General features: G+C 43.9%; 1 protein-coding gene across 3 annotated transcripts in view; it reads right to left on the minus strand.

Annotated features, from left to right (window-relative positions):
• The window catches only part of DNAJC16 (DnaJ heat shock protein family (Hsp40) member C16), a 46,498-nt gene that overhangs the window by 4,864 nt on the left and 24,242 nt on the right, over positions 1–17,392 (minus strand). For all 3 annotated transcript variants that reach the window (XM_055262191.2, XM_055262192.2, XM_055262193.2), the window contains 6 exons: positions 6,845–6,975; positions 4,200–4,383; positions 2,454–2,636; positions 2,206–2,282; positions 870–950; positions 689–787 (listed from right to left, as the gene is read on the minus strand). In XM_055262191.2, coding sequence (XP_055118166.1) covers positions 689–787; positions 870–950; positions 2,206–2,282; positions 2,454–2,636; positions 4,200–4,383; positions 6,845–6,975 — 755 coding nt within the window. The remainder of the gene's footprint in view (positions 1–688; positions 788–869; positions 951–2,205; positions 2,283–2,453; positions 2,637–4,199; positions 4,384–6,844; positions 6,976–17,392) is intronic.

The following is a 17,392-nucleotide window of genomic DNA, read 5'->3' on the forward strand; positions in this document are numbered from 1 at the left end:
TCTGTTGTCCAGGCTTGAGTGCAGCGACATGATCGTGGCTCACTGCAGCCTTGACCTCCTGGGCTCAAGTGATCCTCCTACCTCAGCCTCCCAAGTAGCTGGGACTACAGGTGCCTGCCACCACATCCAGCTAATTTTATAAATTTTTTGTAGAGACAGGGTCTTGCCATGTTGCCTAAGCTAGTTTCGAACCCTGGACTCAAGCAATCCTCCCACCTCGGCCTCCTAAAAGTGTTGGGATTACAGGCGTGAGCCACTGTGCCCAGCTGGATGCTGCTTTTCAGGTGCAGAAGTTGCTCTAGGACAGAATGAAGAAGACAACAATCGTTCAGTCTGTATTCTTTGTCTCAGAGACCCTGGACTCTTGCTGCTAGGTGTGTGTGTGCACAAGACTGGTCATGTTCATTGACACTTACAGGGATAAACCATGTCCTGCTTCTGGCTCACCTACCACTTGCCTGATAGGCTGCTTTCCTTCTGCCTTCATTATGAAATCTAAGGCATCTAAACACCTAGAGGGTCTTAGTAAACACAAGTCACAGTGACTTTTCCCTGTATCCACAGTTTACATGGGAGGAGATGCATGAGAGTTCTTCTCTACACTCTATGTTCCAATGCTGTGTTATCAGATGACAGGATCTGGGGGGCAGGTGCTGGGGAGGTGAGTCTGGTATTTTGTTAGAGAAACCTGCTGTTTTCTCTGGTGAAGCTTGGCTCAGTCTTCCCAGTCTTCTCTTGGGCTTCCTCTTTATCTGGAGGGCTTGACTCTCGCTCATCATTCGAGTCGCTAAAGTAAGAAAAAAGGAGTTTTACAAAAAAAGTGTAAACACCAACCATCGTGGTGCACCGAGAAGCCACAGGACATTTACCTGAAAGCCTGAACGATGACAGTGCCGAAGAGGATGAAGAGGGCAGAGAAGATCAGGGAGAGCAGGGGCATCATTTCCCGCCTAAAACCAAATTAACAAAGTATTAGCTCAAGTTAAAGTTTCTTCTCTCCAGCTAAAAAAAATAAAATAAAAATCCCACACCAAAAACTCTTCACACCAATAAACGCTTACTAATTTCAGGCAAACAGAGCTTTTCTTGGCGGGTGGAGGTGGTGGAGGGGAAGGTAGAGATTGCTCAGTGTTCTAATTCACAGACAGCTTATTCTAAAAGTTTGATTTTGTATCTCAGTATAATAGGCTATGCTCAATAAGTTCTGCATGAGGAAACAATAAAAGGGATAATAAAGGATTTAAGGTGTAAACGTGGAAGAATTTTCTGATATTGTGGAATTATTTCCTCAACTTTACTGATTTTTTTCTGGCCAGAAAAATTCAGATGTAGCCCAGAGGGGTGGAGTAGGGAGATAAAATTGATCTTTCAAGATTTCATCTAGGACTGGTGTTCTAAAATTTTATGCACCTACCAACACCCATCAAAGGCTGTCATTTGTCAGGTGCTGTGTTGGGTGCCAGGAATCACAAACATGAATGAGATGTGGTTCTGTCCTTCAGGGGCTCATGGTCTCATCAGTAGGTGGGAGTGGGTATCCCTCTTGAGGTTAATTCACTCATTCCTTTTACATCTATATACTGGACTCCATGTGTGTCAGGCCCTGTGCTGGGCACCAGAGGTTCCCTGATGAAGAGACAGTCCCAGGCTCTGCTGCCCAGAATGGCAGCCATGGGTGATCCTTTCCCAGCCAGTGGGAAAGGGTCAGTCAGCCAATATAAAAAAAAGGGAAGTGGCCAGGCACAGTGGCACACACCTGTAATCCCAGCACTTTGGGAAGCTGAGGTGGGCGGATCACCTGAGGTCAGGAGTTTGAGACCAGCCTGACCAACATGGTGAAATCCTATCTCTACTAAAAATACAAAAATTAGCCAGGCATGGTGGCAGGTGCCTGCAATCCCAGCTACTCAGGAGGCTGAGGCAGAAGAATTGCTTGAACCCAGGAGGCGGAGCTTGCAGTGAGCCCCAGATTGAGCCTGGGGGACAAGAACGAGACTTCATCTCAAAAAAAAAAAAGTAAAAAATAAAAAAAGGGAAGTTACCGCAAGAAAGAAAAAGGGGAAGGAATAGAAAATGTGTAAACATTCTTCCACTTGCCCCATCAAGTGTACCTTGAAATTTAATAATGATGAACTCTTTTCAAAAGAAAAACAGTGATATCAGTATTAACAGAGAAAAAGAAATTCAGCCTGGCAATATCCCTACCAGTTGTTGTGAAAAATGCTATCCCAGCAGTCTGAGATGTAGTCAGAAGCAGAGTAGAACCATCGAAGGGGAAAAACCTATGTAGAGAGAAAATGGATGATGGTCAGGACTAAACCCGGAAGGCAGAGTCCCTCTACCCTGCAACACAGTGCTGCTCCTGGACCTCTGCTCTGAGCAGAAATCCACCACCAGCACTGTGTACTCACAAGCCCTCCTGGTGTCCCACCCTTCCCAGCCCCGATGCTCACAGGGGCAAGTTCATCGGTCAGGTCGGGAAGCACTGCTTCAGAGGACAGAAGAGCTGGATCTTTACGCAGCTGGTCGAGATAGCCCAAGAGGATAAATTTGTCACTCTCACTCCCAGCCCAAGGGTCTTCCAGGGTTTTATACACCACCCTTCCTGCTGTGTTGCGCCTTTCTAAAATAGACACCTGGAAAAAAAGTAAAGAAAAAACATCAGAAGTTTCAAAAGCATGGTTAAGTTACAGTTGTTTGCTTTCTTTTTTTTTTTTTTGATGGAGTCTTGCTCTGTTGCCTAGACTGGAGTGCAGTGGTGTGATCTCGGCTCACTGTAAGCTCCGCCTCCTGGGTTCACACCATTCTCCTGGCTCAGCCTTCCCGAGCAGCTGGGACAACAGGCACCTGCCACCACGCCTGGCTAATTTTTTGTATTTTTTTTTTTTTTTTTAAGTAGAGATGGGGTTTCACCATGCTAGCCAGGATGGTCTTGATCTCCTGACCTCGTGATCTGCCTGCCTCAGCCTCCCAAAGTGCTGGGATTACAGCTGTGAGCCACCACACTTGGCCCAGTTGTTTGTTTATTGAGACAGAGTTTCGCTCTTGTCTCCCAGGCTGGAGTGCAATGGCGCGATCTTGGCTCACTGCAACCTCCACCTCCCAGGTTCAAGCAATTCTCGTGCCTCAGCCTCCTGAGTAGCTGGGACTAAAGACAGGTGTGCACCACACCAGCTAATTATTGTATTTTTAGTAGAGATGAGGTTTCACCATGTTGATTAGGCTGGTCTCAAACTCCTAGCCTCAAGCGATCCACCCGCCTAGGCCTCCCAAAGTGCTGGGATTACAGGTGTGAGCCATCGCGCTCGGCCCAAGAAATAACTTTTATGGTGACTTTCCTAAGCTTTTGTTAAAAGTTAAAGCTCTTTTTTCTCAATAGACTTTGCTCTATAATCTTTGACTTAATATTAATGGAAACCTTTGTTTTTTAGAGAGATTTTCCATAATTGCAAAAATGATGAAAAGTCAGAGGAGAATTTCTTGTTTCTGTAGGGAGTGATGACAATGGAGGAGAAAGGCAGGAGAGATCAACCAGGATAAAGTTAAAGAGGCAGAGGGAGGCAGAAATTTCCATAGCACATTACCAGTGGCCTAAGAATTTGTAAACTCTAGGATCTAGGATGCTGCAAGACCAGACTTGCCTTAGTAAAAAACTGGAGAAAAGGACTTATGACCTTTAACGTTTACTGATAGAAAACATGGTTTCTGTGGGGGCCTGAGGCTGACATCCAGAATGTAGGCTTTAGGCCAGGAGCAGTGGCTCATGCCTGTAATCCCAGCACTTTGGGAGGCGGGAGGATTGCTTGAGCTCAGGACTTTGAGGCCAACCTGGGCAACATGTCGAAACCCTATCTCTACAAAAAAATACAAAGAATTAGCCAGGCGTGGTTGTGTGTGCCTGTGGTCCCAGCTATGTGGGAGGCTGAGGTGGGAGGATCACTTGAGCCTGGGAGGTCGAGGCTGTAATGAGCTGAGATCATGTCACTGCACTCCCAGCCTGGGAGACAGAGTGAGACCGTCTCAAAAGAAAAAAAAAAAAATCAAGAAAAAGGAAAAACAAAAGAGTAGGCTTTGAAAATAGGCTTCAGAGTTTCAGATTTCCTAGAATCTGTATTCAACACTCTCAAGGAAGAAGGAAACAGAATCAAGTGCCACATGCTTGTGAAGAGCCTGGGATGAGGAGAGACTCTGTGGCTCACCGCTGATTTCCCTTGAAACGCCTCACTGTCTGGCAGTAAGGTGTCGGCAAACTCCTGCTGCCGATTGCTGTAGACATGCACAAATCTCACTGTGTCTTGTGTGTTTGCCAGGGCAAAGGACAGGAAAGCCTCAAAGGGTTTGCTCAACTTGGTAGTCTCAGCAGTCAATAAAACCACACAGTACCTGCACAACAAAAACACAAAGCTTTATAACCAATCCCTGATGGCAGGGCCAGCACCTATAATGGCAAGTGAAGGTGAAGAAGACGAGGAGCTCATCTTACGGAAGTGAATACACTGTGCCCAATGAAAGCTGACATTTCTACTAAGGGAGGATTTCCAAGTCATTAACAAACTGTTTCTCTTCCCAATCTGTGATGCTTTTCCCAAACCAAACTTCTTTACCACATTTATGAATTTTAAAATTTTATATATATGAAATTATATATAGTTTTGTTTATATTGCTCAGGCTGGTCTTGAACTCCTGGCCTCAGACAATCCTCCTACCTCAGGCTTCCAAAGTGTTGGGATTACTGGCATGAGCCATTGTGCCTGCCAGGAATTTAAGGGGTTGGTCACTGAATCTCTGATGCAGCAGGGCTTTTTATTTTATTTTTTGAGATGGAGTCTTGCTCTGTCGCCCACGCTGGAGTGTAGTGGTGTGATCTCGGCTCACTGTAAGCTCCGCCTCCTGAGTTCAAACCATTCTCCTGCCTCAGCCTCCCAAGTAGCTGGGATTATAGGCGTGCACCACCTCACCCAACTAGTTTTTGTATTTTTAGTAGAGATGGGTTTTCACCATGTTGGCCAGGCTGGTCTCGAACTCCTGACCTCAAGTGATCCGCCTGCCTTGGCCCCCCAGAGTGCTGGGATTATAGGTGTGAGCCACCGTTCCTGGCCGGCAGGGCCTTTTAGAAACTATTTGTCCTAGTTCTTCCAGTATAGGGAGGGCTGGTCAAATCTTTCTCAGGCCAGAGGCCACTGAGCCTCATTCTGAAGGGCTTCCTTTGCAAGGTTCCAATGGAAAGTTTAGCTATTCATTCTCCCAAAAATATTTACTGAGCACTTAGTATATGTCAAGTAATATAGACAATATTATTGCCCTCATGGAGCTTATATTCCAGTGGGGAAGATAGAAAACAGGTATATCATGACAGATATGAACAAGTGTTATATATTAAAAAAAAAAAGATGAAAAGGGGACAGAGAGAGGCCAGAGTGGGTGGAAGTCACGCTCCATCAGACAGGTTGGTCAGGGAAGTGCCAACTGAAAAGGTGACATTGTTATGAGAGGAAATGGGGTCAGAGCATCCCAGATAGAGAGAACTACAAGTGCAAAGACCCCAGGATGGAGAGTGACTGGATCTGATGTGCATTTTCAAACATCATTGGCTGACGTGTGGACACCTGCCTGGAGGGTACAAGAGTGGAATGGAGCAGAGAGACTAGTTAGACGGCTGCCAGGGCGGGTCTCGCTGGGAGACGATGGTGGCTTGTTCCAGGGTAGCAGGGGGTAAAAAAAGTGAGAAGTGTGTGGATTTGGGATATTTTTTGAAGGCTGTGTAAACAACAATCCTTACAGTCCAGGATATTCTTTTTTTATATTTAAGTCATTTTTTTCTTCGCTCTTAAGGCTATAAAGGAATCTGAAAAGCCTAGAAACATAGGGAAATTGTTTTATATTTTCAAGTAACATGATTGATATGTTTTCCTTCCATATCCAGATACCTTTTACAGATGAAACAGCCCTAAATTTAAAGCTACTGATTCATTCACCTGAGAAGGTGTAATGAATATATTCCCTGAATTTCTAGACTTTTTAGATACTTTGTATAATAACTCTTCATACTTTATTGAATACATGTAACTTAGCCTTCCCGATTCCCACCAATCCATTTCCTCAATACTCTATACTTCCCTACTGTTTAATCGTTATCCTTGCTCCTTCCCAAGACCTCCAAAGACTCACCCTGTGTGGAATGCTTTAGTAGGGATAGTCACTCTTCCATATTCTGTGCTTCTGTAAAGTGACCCAGTCTCTCCCAGACGCCTGGCTAAACTGTGCTCATCCTTCAGGTCTCAGCTGAAATGTTACATCTTAGGGCAATCTTCTCTAACCACTAGGACAGGCTGGCACATCTGACAATTTGGTGCTAAAGTGCCCTGGACTAATACATCATAATAGTATGATTACCATCACAGTCACTCATCAGTGTTTTGTTTTTTTTTTCTTTTTTGAGACAGAGTTTCACTCTTGTTGCCCAGGCTGGAGTGCAATGGTGCGATCTCGGCTCACTGCAACCTCTGCCTCCCAGGTTCAAGTGATTCTCCTGCCTCAGCCTCCCGAATAGCTGGGATTACAGGCATGTGCCACCACGCCCGGCTAATTTTGTATTTTTAGTAGAGATGGGGTTTCTCCATGTTGGTCAGGCTGGTCTCGAACTCCCGATCTCAGGTGATCTGCCCTCCTCAGCCTCCCAAAGTGCTGGGATTACAGGCGTGAGCCACCACGCCTGGCCCAGTATTTGTTAAATGAAGAATAAGTTCTCAATGTTACAGGGCAGATGCCTAGTCATCCTATAGTAAAATGAATCATGATCCTTCTATTGTAATAACAAGCAGAGGCAAAGACTTAAGTCCTTACTTCCTCTGTCGATGTGACCGTTTCACAGGGCAGAGTTCATGGAACAACTTCTGGCTGGTGAGCCTGGCTGCCAATAGATATTTGTTTTGGGTGATGAAGTCGTCAATGATTTGCTTCTTCATACCTCGGGCCTAGAGAAAAACCAAGAATCAGCTAGATTTTATGCAGTGTTCTCAATGCAAATAGATGGGCTTTCTTTACTTACCAGCTTAATAAAAATGCAGCTGACCCTGGCTAAAGTAATATAACCAAACAAGACAGACCTGTCTGAGCGAATAAACATGTGGTGATCTATTTCAGCAATGCAGGGCTGAAAGCAATGATGCAGCTATTTCAGGTCAAAGGGAAAATCAAGTACACTTTCCGCTGGAGAATTTTTATTCACTGTTTTATGCTGACAAATTTAAAAAGTCAGTCATGGCTAGACGCAGTGGCTCATGTCTGAAATCCTAGAACTTTGGGAGGCTGAGGTGGATAGATCACGAGGTCAGGAGTTTGAGACCAGCCTGGCCAACACAGTGAAACCCCGTCTCTACTAAAAATACAGAAATTAGCCAGGCATGGTGGTGTGTGTCTGTAGTCCCAGCTACTTGGAAAGCTGAGGCAAGAGAATCGGTTGAATCCGGGAGACGGAGGTTGCAGTGAGCCGAGATCACGCCACTGCACTCTGGCCTGGGTGACAGAGCGAGACTCCATCTCAAAAACAAAACAAAACAAAACAAAAACAAAAAACAAAACAAAAACCCAAAACGAAAAGTCAATCATTTTGAATTTTAGGCAAAATTATATCCATTCAGGATTTGTAGCAAACTGGGCAATTAAAAATAAATCCCAAAGCAACAATGTTGCAAAGTATAAACGGCAGGCTACAAAACTGTATGACCATTTTATTGCTAACTTTCACACATTTCAAAGGATTGAAATCATTGACAGCCAGTATTCTGACCACAAGGTAATTAACCTAGAATTCCACATAAAATGCAAACCAGAAATGTAAACATTTCCCTTTATGTTTGGAAATTAAGAAACACGGCCAGTTATGGAGGCTCATTCCTATAACCCAAATGCTTTGGGAGGCCAAGGCAAGAGGATCCCTTGAACCCAAGAGTTAGAGACCAGCCTGTGCAACATGGAGAGATCCCATCTCTACAAAAAATTAAAAACAAACAAACAAAAGGCCAGGCACAGTGGCTCACTCCTATAATCCCAGAACTTTGGGAGGCTGAAGCAGGAGGATTGCTTGAGCTTAGGAGATCGAGACCAGCCTGGGCAACATAATGAGATCTTGTCTCTACTAAAAATAAAAAAAAATTAGCCAGGCATGGTGGTGCATGCCTGCAATCCCAGCTACCTGGGAGGTGGAGGTGGGAGGATTGCTTGAGCCCAAGACTTAAGAGACTGCAGTGAGCTAGGATCACACCATTGGACTCTAGCCTGTGTGATAGACTGAGACCCTGTCTCAAGAAAAAAAAAAAAAAAAAAAGGCTGGGCATGGTGGCTCATGCCTGTAATCCTAGCACTTTGGGAAGCCAAGGCAGGTGGATCACTTGAGGTCAGGAGTTCAAGACCAGCCTGTGCAACATAGTGAAACCCTATCTCTACTAAAAGTACAAAAATTAGCCAGCCGTGGCCTTAGTACCAGCTACTCGGGAGGCTGAGGCAGGAGGACTACTTGAGCCCGGGAGAGCACACCAGCCTAGGCCATGGGAGTGAAACCCTGTCTCAAAAAAGACAAAAAAGGAAAAAAAAGTTGTTAGCTGGGCATGGTGGCATGTGACTGTAGTCCCAGCTACTTGGGAGGTTGAAGGGTGAGGATCACTTGAGCATAGGAGGCCAAGGCTGCAGTGAGCCATGATGACATCACTACACTCCAGCCTGGGTGACAGAGCAAGACTGACTAAAAAAAAAAAGCAAAACAAGAACGCCTATCAGATATTAGAAAATATTTTGAACTTTAATGACTGATGAAAAATACTATTTATAAGAACTCTGAGATACATATAAAGTAGTACTTGAAGGGGAAATTTACAATTACCATAATAGAAAAGAAGTTAATGAAATAAACATCTCTGTCAAGAAGTCAAAAGAAGCAAAAATATAAAAGTAGAAAGGAAATAATACAGATAAAAATAGAAATTAATGAAACAAGAAATGAATATATTAATATAAGAAGAAGAATTAACAAAGACAAAACTGGTTCTTTGAAAAAGCTAATACAATTGACAAGCCTCTGGTAAAACCAACCATGAAAACAAAAGAGAAGGCATAAAATAATCATTCTCAAAGATGACAAGAAGGAATCACTACCTACGATGCAGAAGTTAAAACAGAAAACCTAAATAATCAGTAGTCAAAAATCTTTCCTTAAAGCGAAACCCAAAAACCCAAGCTCAAGGCCCAGATGGCATTACAGATGCTTTCAATCAAACTTTCAGGGAAGACAATCTCACATAAAATCTTTCTGAGAAAAGAAAAAGCAACACATAGGTGTCACGAAAAGGAAAGTTAGAAGTCAATCTCATTTCTGAACATGAATGTCAAAGTCCTAAGCAAAATGTTAGCAAATGGAATCCAGCAATATATTGAAAGCATAATAGAAATCATAATCTTGTTGGATTTATTTCATGAATGCAAGTTAGGTTTAACATTAGAGAATGAATTAATATGAGTTAGCATAATATAGAAGATTAAAGAAGAAAAATCAGAATAATCTAATGGATGTAGAAAAAGTATTTGATAAAAATCCTACCAATTGTGGTTAGAACTTTTAGTCAACAAGGAGTAGAAGGACCTTCTTTAACCTGATAAAGGGTCTCCACGTTTTAAAAGCCTTCTGCACCAGCCGGGCGCAGTGGCTCACGCCTGTAATCCCAGCACTTTGGGAGGCCGAGGCGGGTGGATCACGAGGTCAGGAGATCGAGACCATCCTGGCTAACACGGTGAAACCCCGTCTCTACTAAAAATACAAAAAATTAGCCGGGCGAGGTGGCGGGCGCCTGTAGTCCCAGCTACTCAGGAGGCTGAGGCAGGAGAATGGCCTGGACCCCAGGGGGCGGAGTCTGCAGTGAGCCGAGATCACGCCACTGCACTCCAGCCTGGGCGACAGCAAGACTCCATCTCAAAAAAAAAAAAAAAAAAAAAAGCCTTCTGCAAACACACTTATTGGGGAAATGCTGAAAGCCTTCCCTCTCTTTGAAATCAAGAACAAGGACAGCCCCAGATTACTATACTTCTATTCCACATCATGTCAGCTGTCAGGAGTAATGTCAGAAAAAGAAATAAAATGAGGGTTGGAAAAAAAAAGAAGTAAAATTGTCATTAATCTCAGATGATATGATTATATAGTTAGCCAAACTAAAAGATGGTACAGATAAATTATTTAAGTTAATAGAAGAGTTTAGCAAGGTTGCTGGATGATAAAAAGTTTATATTTCAAAATCAGGGCTGGGCGCGGTGGCTCACGCCTGTAATCCCAGCACTGTGGGAGGCCAAGGCGGGCAGATCACCTGAGACCAGCCTGGCCAACATGGTGAAACCCCTCCTCGACTAAAAAAATACAAAAATTAGCGGGGCATTGTGGTGGATACCTGTAATCCCAGCTACTCAGGAGGCTGAGAGGCAGGAGAATTACTTGAACCCAGGAGGTGGAGGTTGCAGTGAGCCGAGATCGGGCCATTGCACTCCAGCCTGGGTGACAGAGCAAGACTCCGTCTTAAAACAAAACAAAACAAAACAAAAGAAAAGAAAAGAAAAGAAAACAAAACCCAACAATAATTGTATTACTTATACCAGCAAACAGAAAAAAAACAATAAAAAGATACTGTCTTCATTCTTTTTTCTAAATTAAAAAAAAAAAAAAAAAAAAGGACAAAGTCTCACTATGTTGCCCAGGCTGGTCTTGAACTCCTGAGCTCAAGTAGTCCTCCCACCTCAGCCTCCAAAAGTGCTAGGGTGGGCCACTGCACCCGGCTCCCTTTACATTCATTTTTTTTTTTGAGATGGAGTTTTGCTCTTGTTGCCCAGGCTGAAGTGCAATGGCACGATCGTGGCTCATCACAGCCTCCGCCTCCCGGGTTCAAGTGATTCTCCTGCCTCAGCCTCCCGAGTAGCTGGGATTACAGGCATGCACCACCACACCCAGCTAATTTTGTATTTTTAGTAGAGACGGGGTTTCTCCATGTTGGTCAGGCTGGTCTTGAACTCCTGACCTCAAACTCCTGATCCACCCCACTTGGCCTCCCAAAGTGCTAGGATTACAGGCATGAGCCACCACACGTGGCCTTCTGGCCTTACCTTTTTTTTTTTTTTGAGACGGAGTCTCACTCTGTCGCCCAGGCTGGAGTGCAGTGGCGTGATCTCGGCTCACTGCAAACTCTGCCTCCTGGGTTCAAGCAATTCTCCGCTTCAGCCTTCCAAGGAGCTGGGATTACAGGCATCTACCACCACGCCCAGCTAATTTTTGTATTTTAAGTAGAGACGGGGTTTCACCATGTTGGCCAGGCTGGTCTCGAACTCCTGACCTCAGGTGATCCACCTGCCTCAGCCTCCCAAAGTGCTGGGATTACAGGCATGAGCCACCGCACTCGGCCTCTTTTTTTTTTTTTGAGATGGAGTCTTGCTCTATAGCCAGACTGGAGTGCAGTGGCACAATCTTGGCTCACTGCAACCTCTGCCTCCCAAGTTCAAGCAGTTCTCCTGTCTCAGCCTCCAGAGTAGCTGGGACTACAGGAGCATGCTGCCACACCCGGCTAATTTTTCTTTTTTTTTTGTATTTTAGTAGAGACAGGGTTTCACCACATTGCCCAGGCTGATCTCGAACTCCTGGTCTCAGGCAATCCACCCGCCTTGGCCTCCAAAAGTATGAGGATTACAGGCGTGAGCCACCGCATCTGGCCTACATTCTTTTTAACAAAAATTTTTTCTGCAGCATAAACTATCAAAAAAAAAAAAAAGCTTTTTGATAGGATAAAAAATAGGAGGCACCTAGAAATAAGTTGAAAAAAAGTTCTTTCCAGAGAAAATTATAAAATTTATGAAGACATATTACAGAAGACCTAAACAAATGAAACAGATACATCATGTTCAAAGGTTGGAAGGCCCAATTTTCTAAGGACAGAATCACTTTAAGACATATTTCCCCTATATCAAGATCATGAAGGTATTCTTCTTAGAGCTTCTAAAAGCTGTATAGCTTTGCCTTTTATACTATCTCTATTCTCCCCAAACCGACTTAAGAATCAGTATTAACCCAATACGACACCAGTAGGTTTTTTGGGTTTGTTTGTTTTGATGGAAGTTGACAGAATTTAAAATGTATACAAAAAGTACAAAAGACCAATATATACAAAAAGTACAAAAGACCAATAGCTATAATGCTTTTGAAGGAAAAAAAACCTTTCCCCAAATCTAAAAAACAAAGCGAGGAGATTTGTTCTATCAGATATCAAGACTATTTCCAAATGATTTTAAATACTTACATATAAAAGGCAAAGCTATACAGCTTTTAGAAGCTCTATGAGAAGAATACCTTCATGATTTTTGATGTAGGGGAAGTATGTCTTAAATAGAAACAAGGAAGAACCAATCACAAAGGAAAATATTGATATGAGTGAATATACTAAAAGAACTTATGTTCATCAAAAAGACATCAAATACAAGAATATATTCACGGCATCATTATTCAAATAACCGAAAACTGGAAAAACTCTGTCAATGACAGAATGGACTAGACAAACACACCATAGTCTATTCCTATCATGCAATTTTCTTTCTTTTTTTTTTTTTGAGACAGGGTCTTGCTCTGTTGCTCAGGTTGTAGTGCAGTGGCACGAACACAGCTCACTGCAGCCTTGACCTCCCGGGCTGAAGCAATTCTCCTGCCTCAGCCCCCCAAGTAGCTGGGACTTCAGGTGTGTACCACCATGCCCAGCTAGTTTTGTATTTTTTTGTAGAGACAAGGTTTTGCCATGTTGCCCAGGCTAGTCTTGACCTCCTGGGCTCAAATGATCTGCCTGTCTCAACCACCCAGAGTGCTGGCATTATAGGTGTGTGCCACTGTGCCTGGCCATGCAATTTTCAACAACAAGAATGAATATTAAACTCCAAATAATGACATGTATGAATCTCAAAAACATAAGCTGAGAGAAACCAGATACAAGATATATACACTATATTACTCCATTTGGATAAAATTCAAAAATGCAAAGATGAATCTATGCTGTTAGAAAACAGGATAGTGCTGACCTTTGGGAAGGAGGTAAATAGGTAGGGGGAGGGAGTGGCCTTCTGGACTGATGACAATATTTTGTTTCTTGATCAAGTGAAGCTCACATGGATGTGTTCATTGTGTGAGAATTCACTGAGCTTCACACCTCTGACTCGTGCATCTTTCTGCATGTGTATTATATGTCAATAAATAATTTTAAAATGTGGGTATCATAAAAATAATAAAAAGGCCGGGCGCGGTGGCTCACGCTTGTAATCCCAGCACTTTGGGAGGCCGAGGCGGGCAGATCACGAGGTCAGGAGATCAAGACCACGGTGAAACCCCGTCTCTACTAAAAATACAAAAAAATTAGCCGGGCGTGGTGGTGGGCGCCTGTAGTCCCAGCTACTCGGAGAGGCTGAGGCAGGAGAATGGCGTGAACCTGGGAGGCGGAGCTTGCGGTGAGCCGCGATCGCACCACTGCATCCCAGCCTGGGTGACAGAGCGAGACTCCATCTCAAAAAAAAAAAAAAAAAAAAAATATAATAATAATAATAAAAAGACGGCCAGGCGCGGTGACTCACGTCTGTAATCCCAGCACTTTGGGAGGCCGAGACGGGTGGATCATCTGAGGTCAGGAGTTCGAGACCAGCCTGGCCAACATGGTGAAACCCCATCTCTACCAAAAATACAAAAATTAGCTGGGCGTGGTGGAGTGTGCCTGTATCCCAGCTATTCAGGAGGCTAAGGCAGGAGAATCACTTGAACCCGGGAGGCGGAGGTTGCAGTGAGCTGAAATCACACCACTGCACTCTAGCCCGGGCAACGAGTGAAACTCCATCTCAAAAAAACAAAACTAAACAAAACAAAACACAAAAGACAAGCCACAGAATGGGTGAAGATATTTGCCACAGAGATAAACAAAAGACTATGAGAAAAAAACAGGAAAAAAAGAGATGAACATATAAATAACCCCTACAAAATCAATTACAGAAAGGCAGATAATCTAATTAAAAAATGGGTAAAAGACGTAATAGACAGGCTGGGCGCTGTGGCTCACACCCGTAATCCCAGCACTTTGGGAAGACGAGGTGGGCGGATCATCTGAGGTCAGGCGCTCGAGACCAGCCTGGCCAACATGGTGAAACCCTGTCTCTATTAAAAATACAAAAAAATGGCCGGGCGCGGTGGCTCACGCTTGTAATCCCAGCACTTTGGGAGGCCGAGGCGGGCGGATCACGAGGTCAGGAGATCGAGACCAAGGTGAAACCCCGTCTCTACTAAAAAAAATACAAAAAATTAGCCGGGCGTGGTGGCGGACGCCTGTAGTCCCAGCTACTGGGAGAGGCTGAGGCAGGAGAATGGCGTGAACCCGGGAGGCGGAGCTTGCAGTGAGCCGAGATCGCGCCACTACACTCCAGCCTGGGTGAAAGAGCGAGACTCCGTCTCAAAAAAAAAAAAAAAAAAAATACAAAAAAATTAGCCAGGTGTGGTGGCTTGTGCCTGTAGTCCCAGCTACTCCGAAGGCTGAGGCACAAGAATCACTTGAACCCAGGAGACGGAGGTTGCAGTGAGTCGAGATCTCACCACTGCACTCCAGCCTTAGAGACAGAGCAAGATTCTGTCTCCAAAGAAAAAAAAAAAAAAAAGACACATAACGGGTAGGCATATCATAATGGGGGCATCCAAAAGGCTCATATACAAATGAGAAGATGACTTCCTGTTCACAAGAATTAAAAAAGAAAAATTAAAAACAAAAAAATTAAAATTAAAAAAAAGAAGAAATCTGTGTTCCTTGCACTTATAATGGATCTTTTACTCAGGTATTATTTCATACTACCCTGCACTGGTCATCTGAATGCAGGTTATGTGAATATTGGTCCACTGATCTTCCAAACAATAACTTTTTGTGTTTTTTTTTGAGATAAAGTCCCACTCTGTCACCCAGGCTGGAGTGCAGTGGCGCAATCTTGGCTCACTGCAACCCCTGCCTCCCAGGTTCAAGTGATTCTCCTGCCTCAGCCTCCCGAATAGCTGGGACTACAGGTGCATGCCACCACACCGGCTAATTTTTGTATGTTTTTAGTAGAGACAGGGTTTCACCATATTGGCCAGGCTGGTCTCGAACTCCTGACCTCATGATCCACCTGCCTCGGCCTCCCAAAGTACTGGGATTACAGGTGTGAGTCACCGCGCTTGGCCAACATATTTTATTATACTTATTAAAAAAAGAACAGGCTGGGTGTAGTGGCTCACGCCTGTAATCCCAGCACTTTGGGAGACCCAGGCAGGAGGACCACTTGAGGCCAGGAGTTCAAGACCACCTAGTCAACAAAGTGAGACCCTCTCTCTCAAAAAAAAAAAAAAAAAAATTTTTTTTTGAGATAGAGTCTCATTCTCACCCAGGCTGGAGTACAGTGAAATGATCTTGGCTCACTGCAACCTTTGCCTCCTGGGTTCAAGTGAATCTCCTGTCTCAGCCTCCCGGGTAGCTGGGATTACAGGTGCGTGCCACCACACCCGGCTTTTTTGTATTTTTAGTAGAGACGGGGTTTTACCATGTTGGCCAGGCTGGTCTTGAACTCCTGAATTCAGATGATACACCTGCCTCAGTAAAAAAAATTTTTTTTTAAATTAGCCAGTGATGCATGCCTGTAGTCCCAGCTGCTTGGGAGACTGAGGCAGAAGGATCATTTGAGCCCAGGAAATCGGAGCTGCAGTGAGCCGAGGTTGTGCCACTGCACTCCAGCCTGAGTGACAGAGTGAGATCTTCTAAAAAACAAAAACAAAAGCAAAAACAACAAAAAAAAAACGCATCAGTTTGATGAACCAATCTCATCAGAAAATTTTGAGAAGCTGTCATGATGGCCAATACAAATTTTTCAAAATTCTAATGTTCTTGGAAGCCTGAATTTTATCACTGGCAATAAATACCACCAGTTGTTTGTTTTAAAGTGCCATATCACTTCATCTGTTTTAGAGAAAATGTCTGCCAAATTCCTGAGTCTAAATGACCATAGTTGTCTGTCATTCTTCCAAGTAAAAATGATGTTCCATTAAGAAAAGTGGCAAGGTAAGCACTTGTCCTTAGGACATTTGTACTTTGTTGTGCAGCAGGACGGCTTTATGCACACTTCCCGTGTCGTCATACAGAATATTAGATCTATCAAAAAGACATGCACTCAAGGGTTAAGGTTTAATAAAATTAACACTTCTTACTGCTTCATCAAAGATATAAGGTGAGGCCAGGCACAGAGGCTCACGCCTGTAATCCCACCACTTTGGGAGACTGAGGTGGGCGGATCACCTGAGGTCAGGAATTCAAGAACAGCCTGGCCAACATGGTGAAACCCCATCTCTACTAAAAATACAAAAATTAGCCGGGCATGGTGGCAGGTGCCTGTAATCCCAGCAACTCGGGAGGCTGAGGCAGAAGAATTGCCTGAACCCAGGAGGCGGAGGTTGCAGTGAGCCGAGATCGTGCCATTGCACTTCAGTCTGGGCGACAGAGTGAGATTCTGTCTCAAAAAACAAAAGAAAACAAAATACATGAAGTGAATCTAGTGGTTTGTTTTTGCTGCGAGTGATTGGGGGTGAAGCACACAATGATGGTAGGTGGCCTGGTGCCCTGCCTGGATTCACGCACTGGCGCTGGCAGCTTCACCCACTATTGCTTTGGGACTATCAGTGCAAATGTCAACACAGTGAAAAAGGCAAATCGTGTCTTGATATGATCTCACAGACTTCCTCTTGAAAGATCTTTGAGAATCCCTAGGAGTCTATCAACCACATTGTAAAAACTGCTGTCCTAGAGAACTCTGTACTTAGGTAATGATATTCATTGCAACACTATTCCTCGAAGCCCCCAATGTCCACCAACAGAAGAATGATTCAATAAATTATAATGGCCATAAATACCATATAGCAATGACAACAAATTACCTAGAGCAACAGGAAACCACTGGTGCTACTAGTGATCATTAAGCCACCTGCTGTTGTGAAAACTGAGTTTGTTAAGCATACACTTGATATCCACAAAGAGCAAGCTGGTAAAGCAGCCATTCTACCAGTAATTTTGTAAATGTATTTGATTTACAATTTTCCCCAGTGGGATAAATAAATATAATTCTCAGAACTATAAACAGTTCCGAAAAACCAATTTAGGAAATCCTCATCCATTTACCCTGGATTGAGATTATCTTCTCTTTTCTATTTGGACACTGGTATTTGTTTTCTTCCTGACTTGCAGCACCTTCTCGTCTCCATCAGGCACCCCCTTGTCTTCTGTGCCGGTGGCTGTTCTGAGTTTTGTCCTTGGCCTCCTTCTGGCCTTACTTTACATA

This window comes from Symphalangus syndactylus, chromosome 22 (assembly GCF_028878055.3).
Source record: "Symphalangus syndactylus isolate Jambi chromosome 22, NHGRI_mSymSyn1-v2.1_pri, whole genome shotgun sequence".
Classification (NCBI taxonomy): domain Eukaryota; kingdom Metazoa; phylum Chordata; class Mammalia; order Primates; family Hylobatidae; genus Symphalangus; species Symphalangus syndactylus.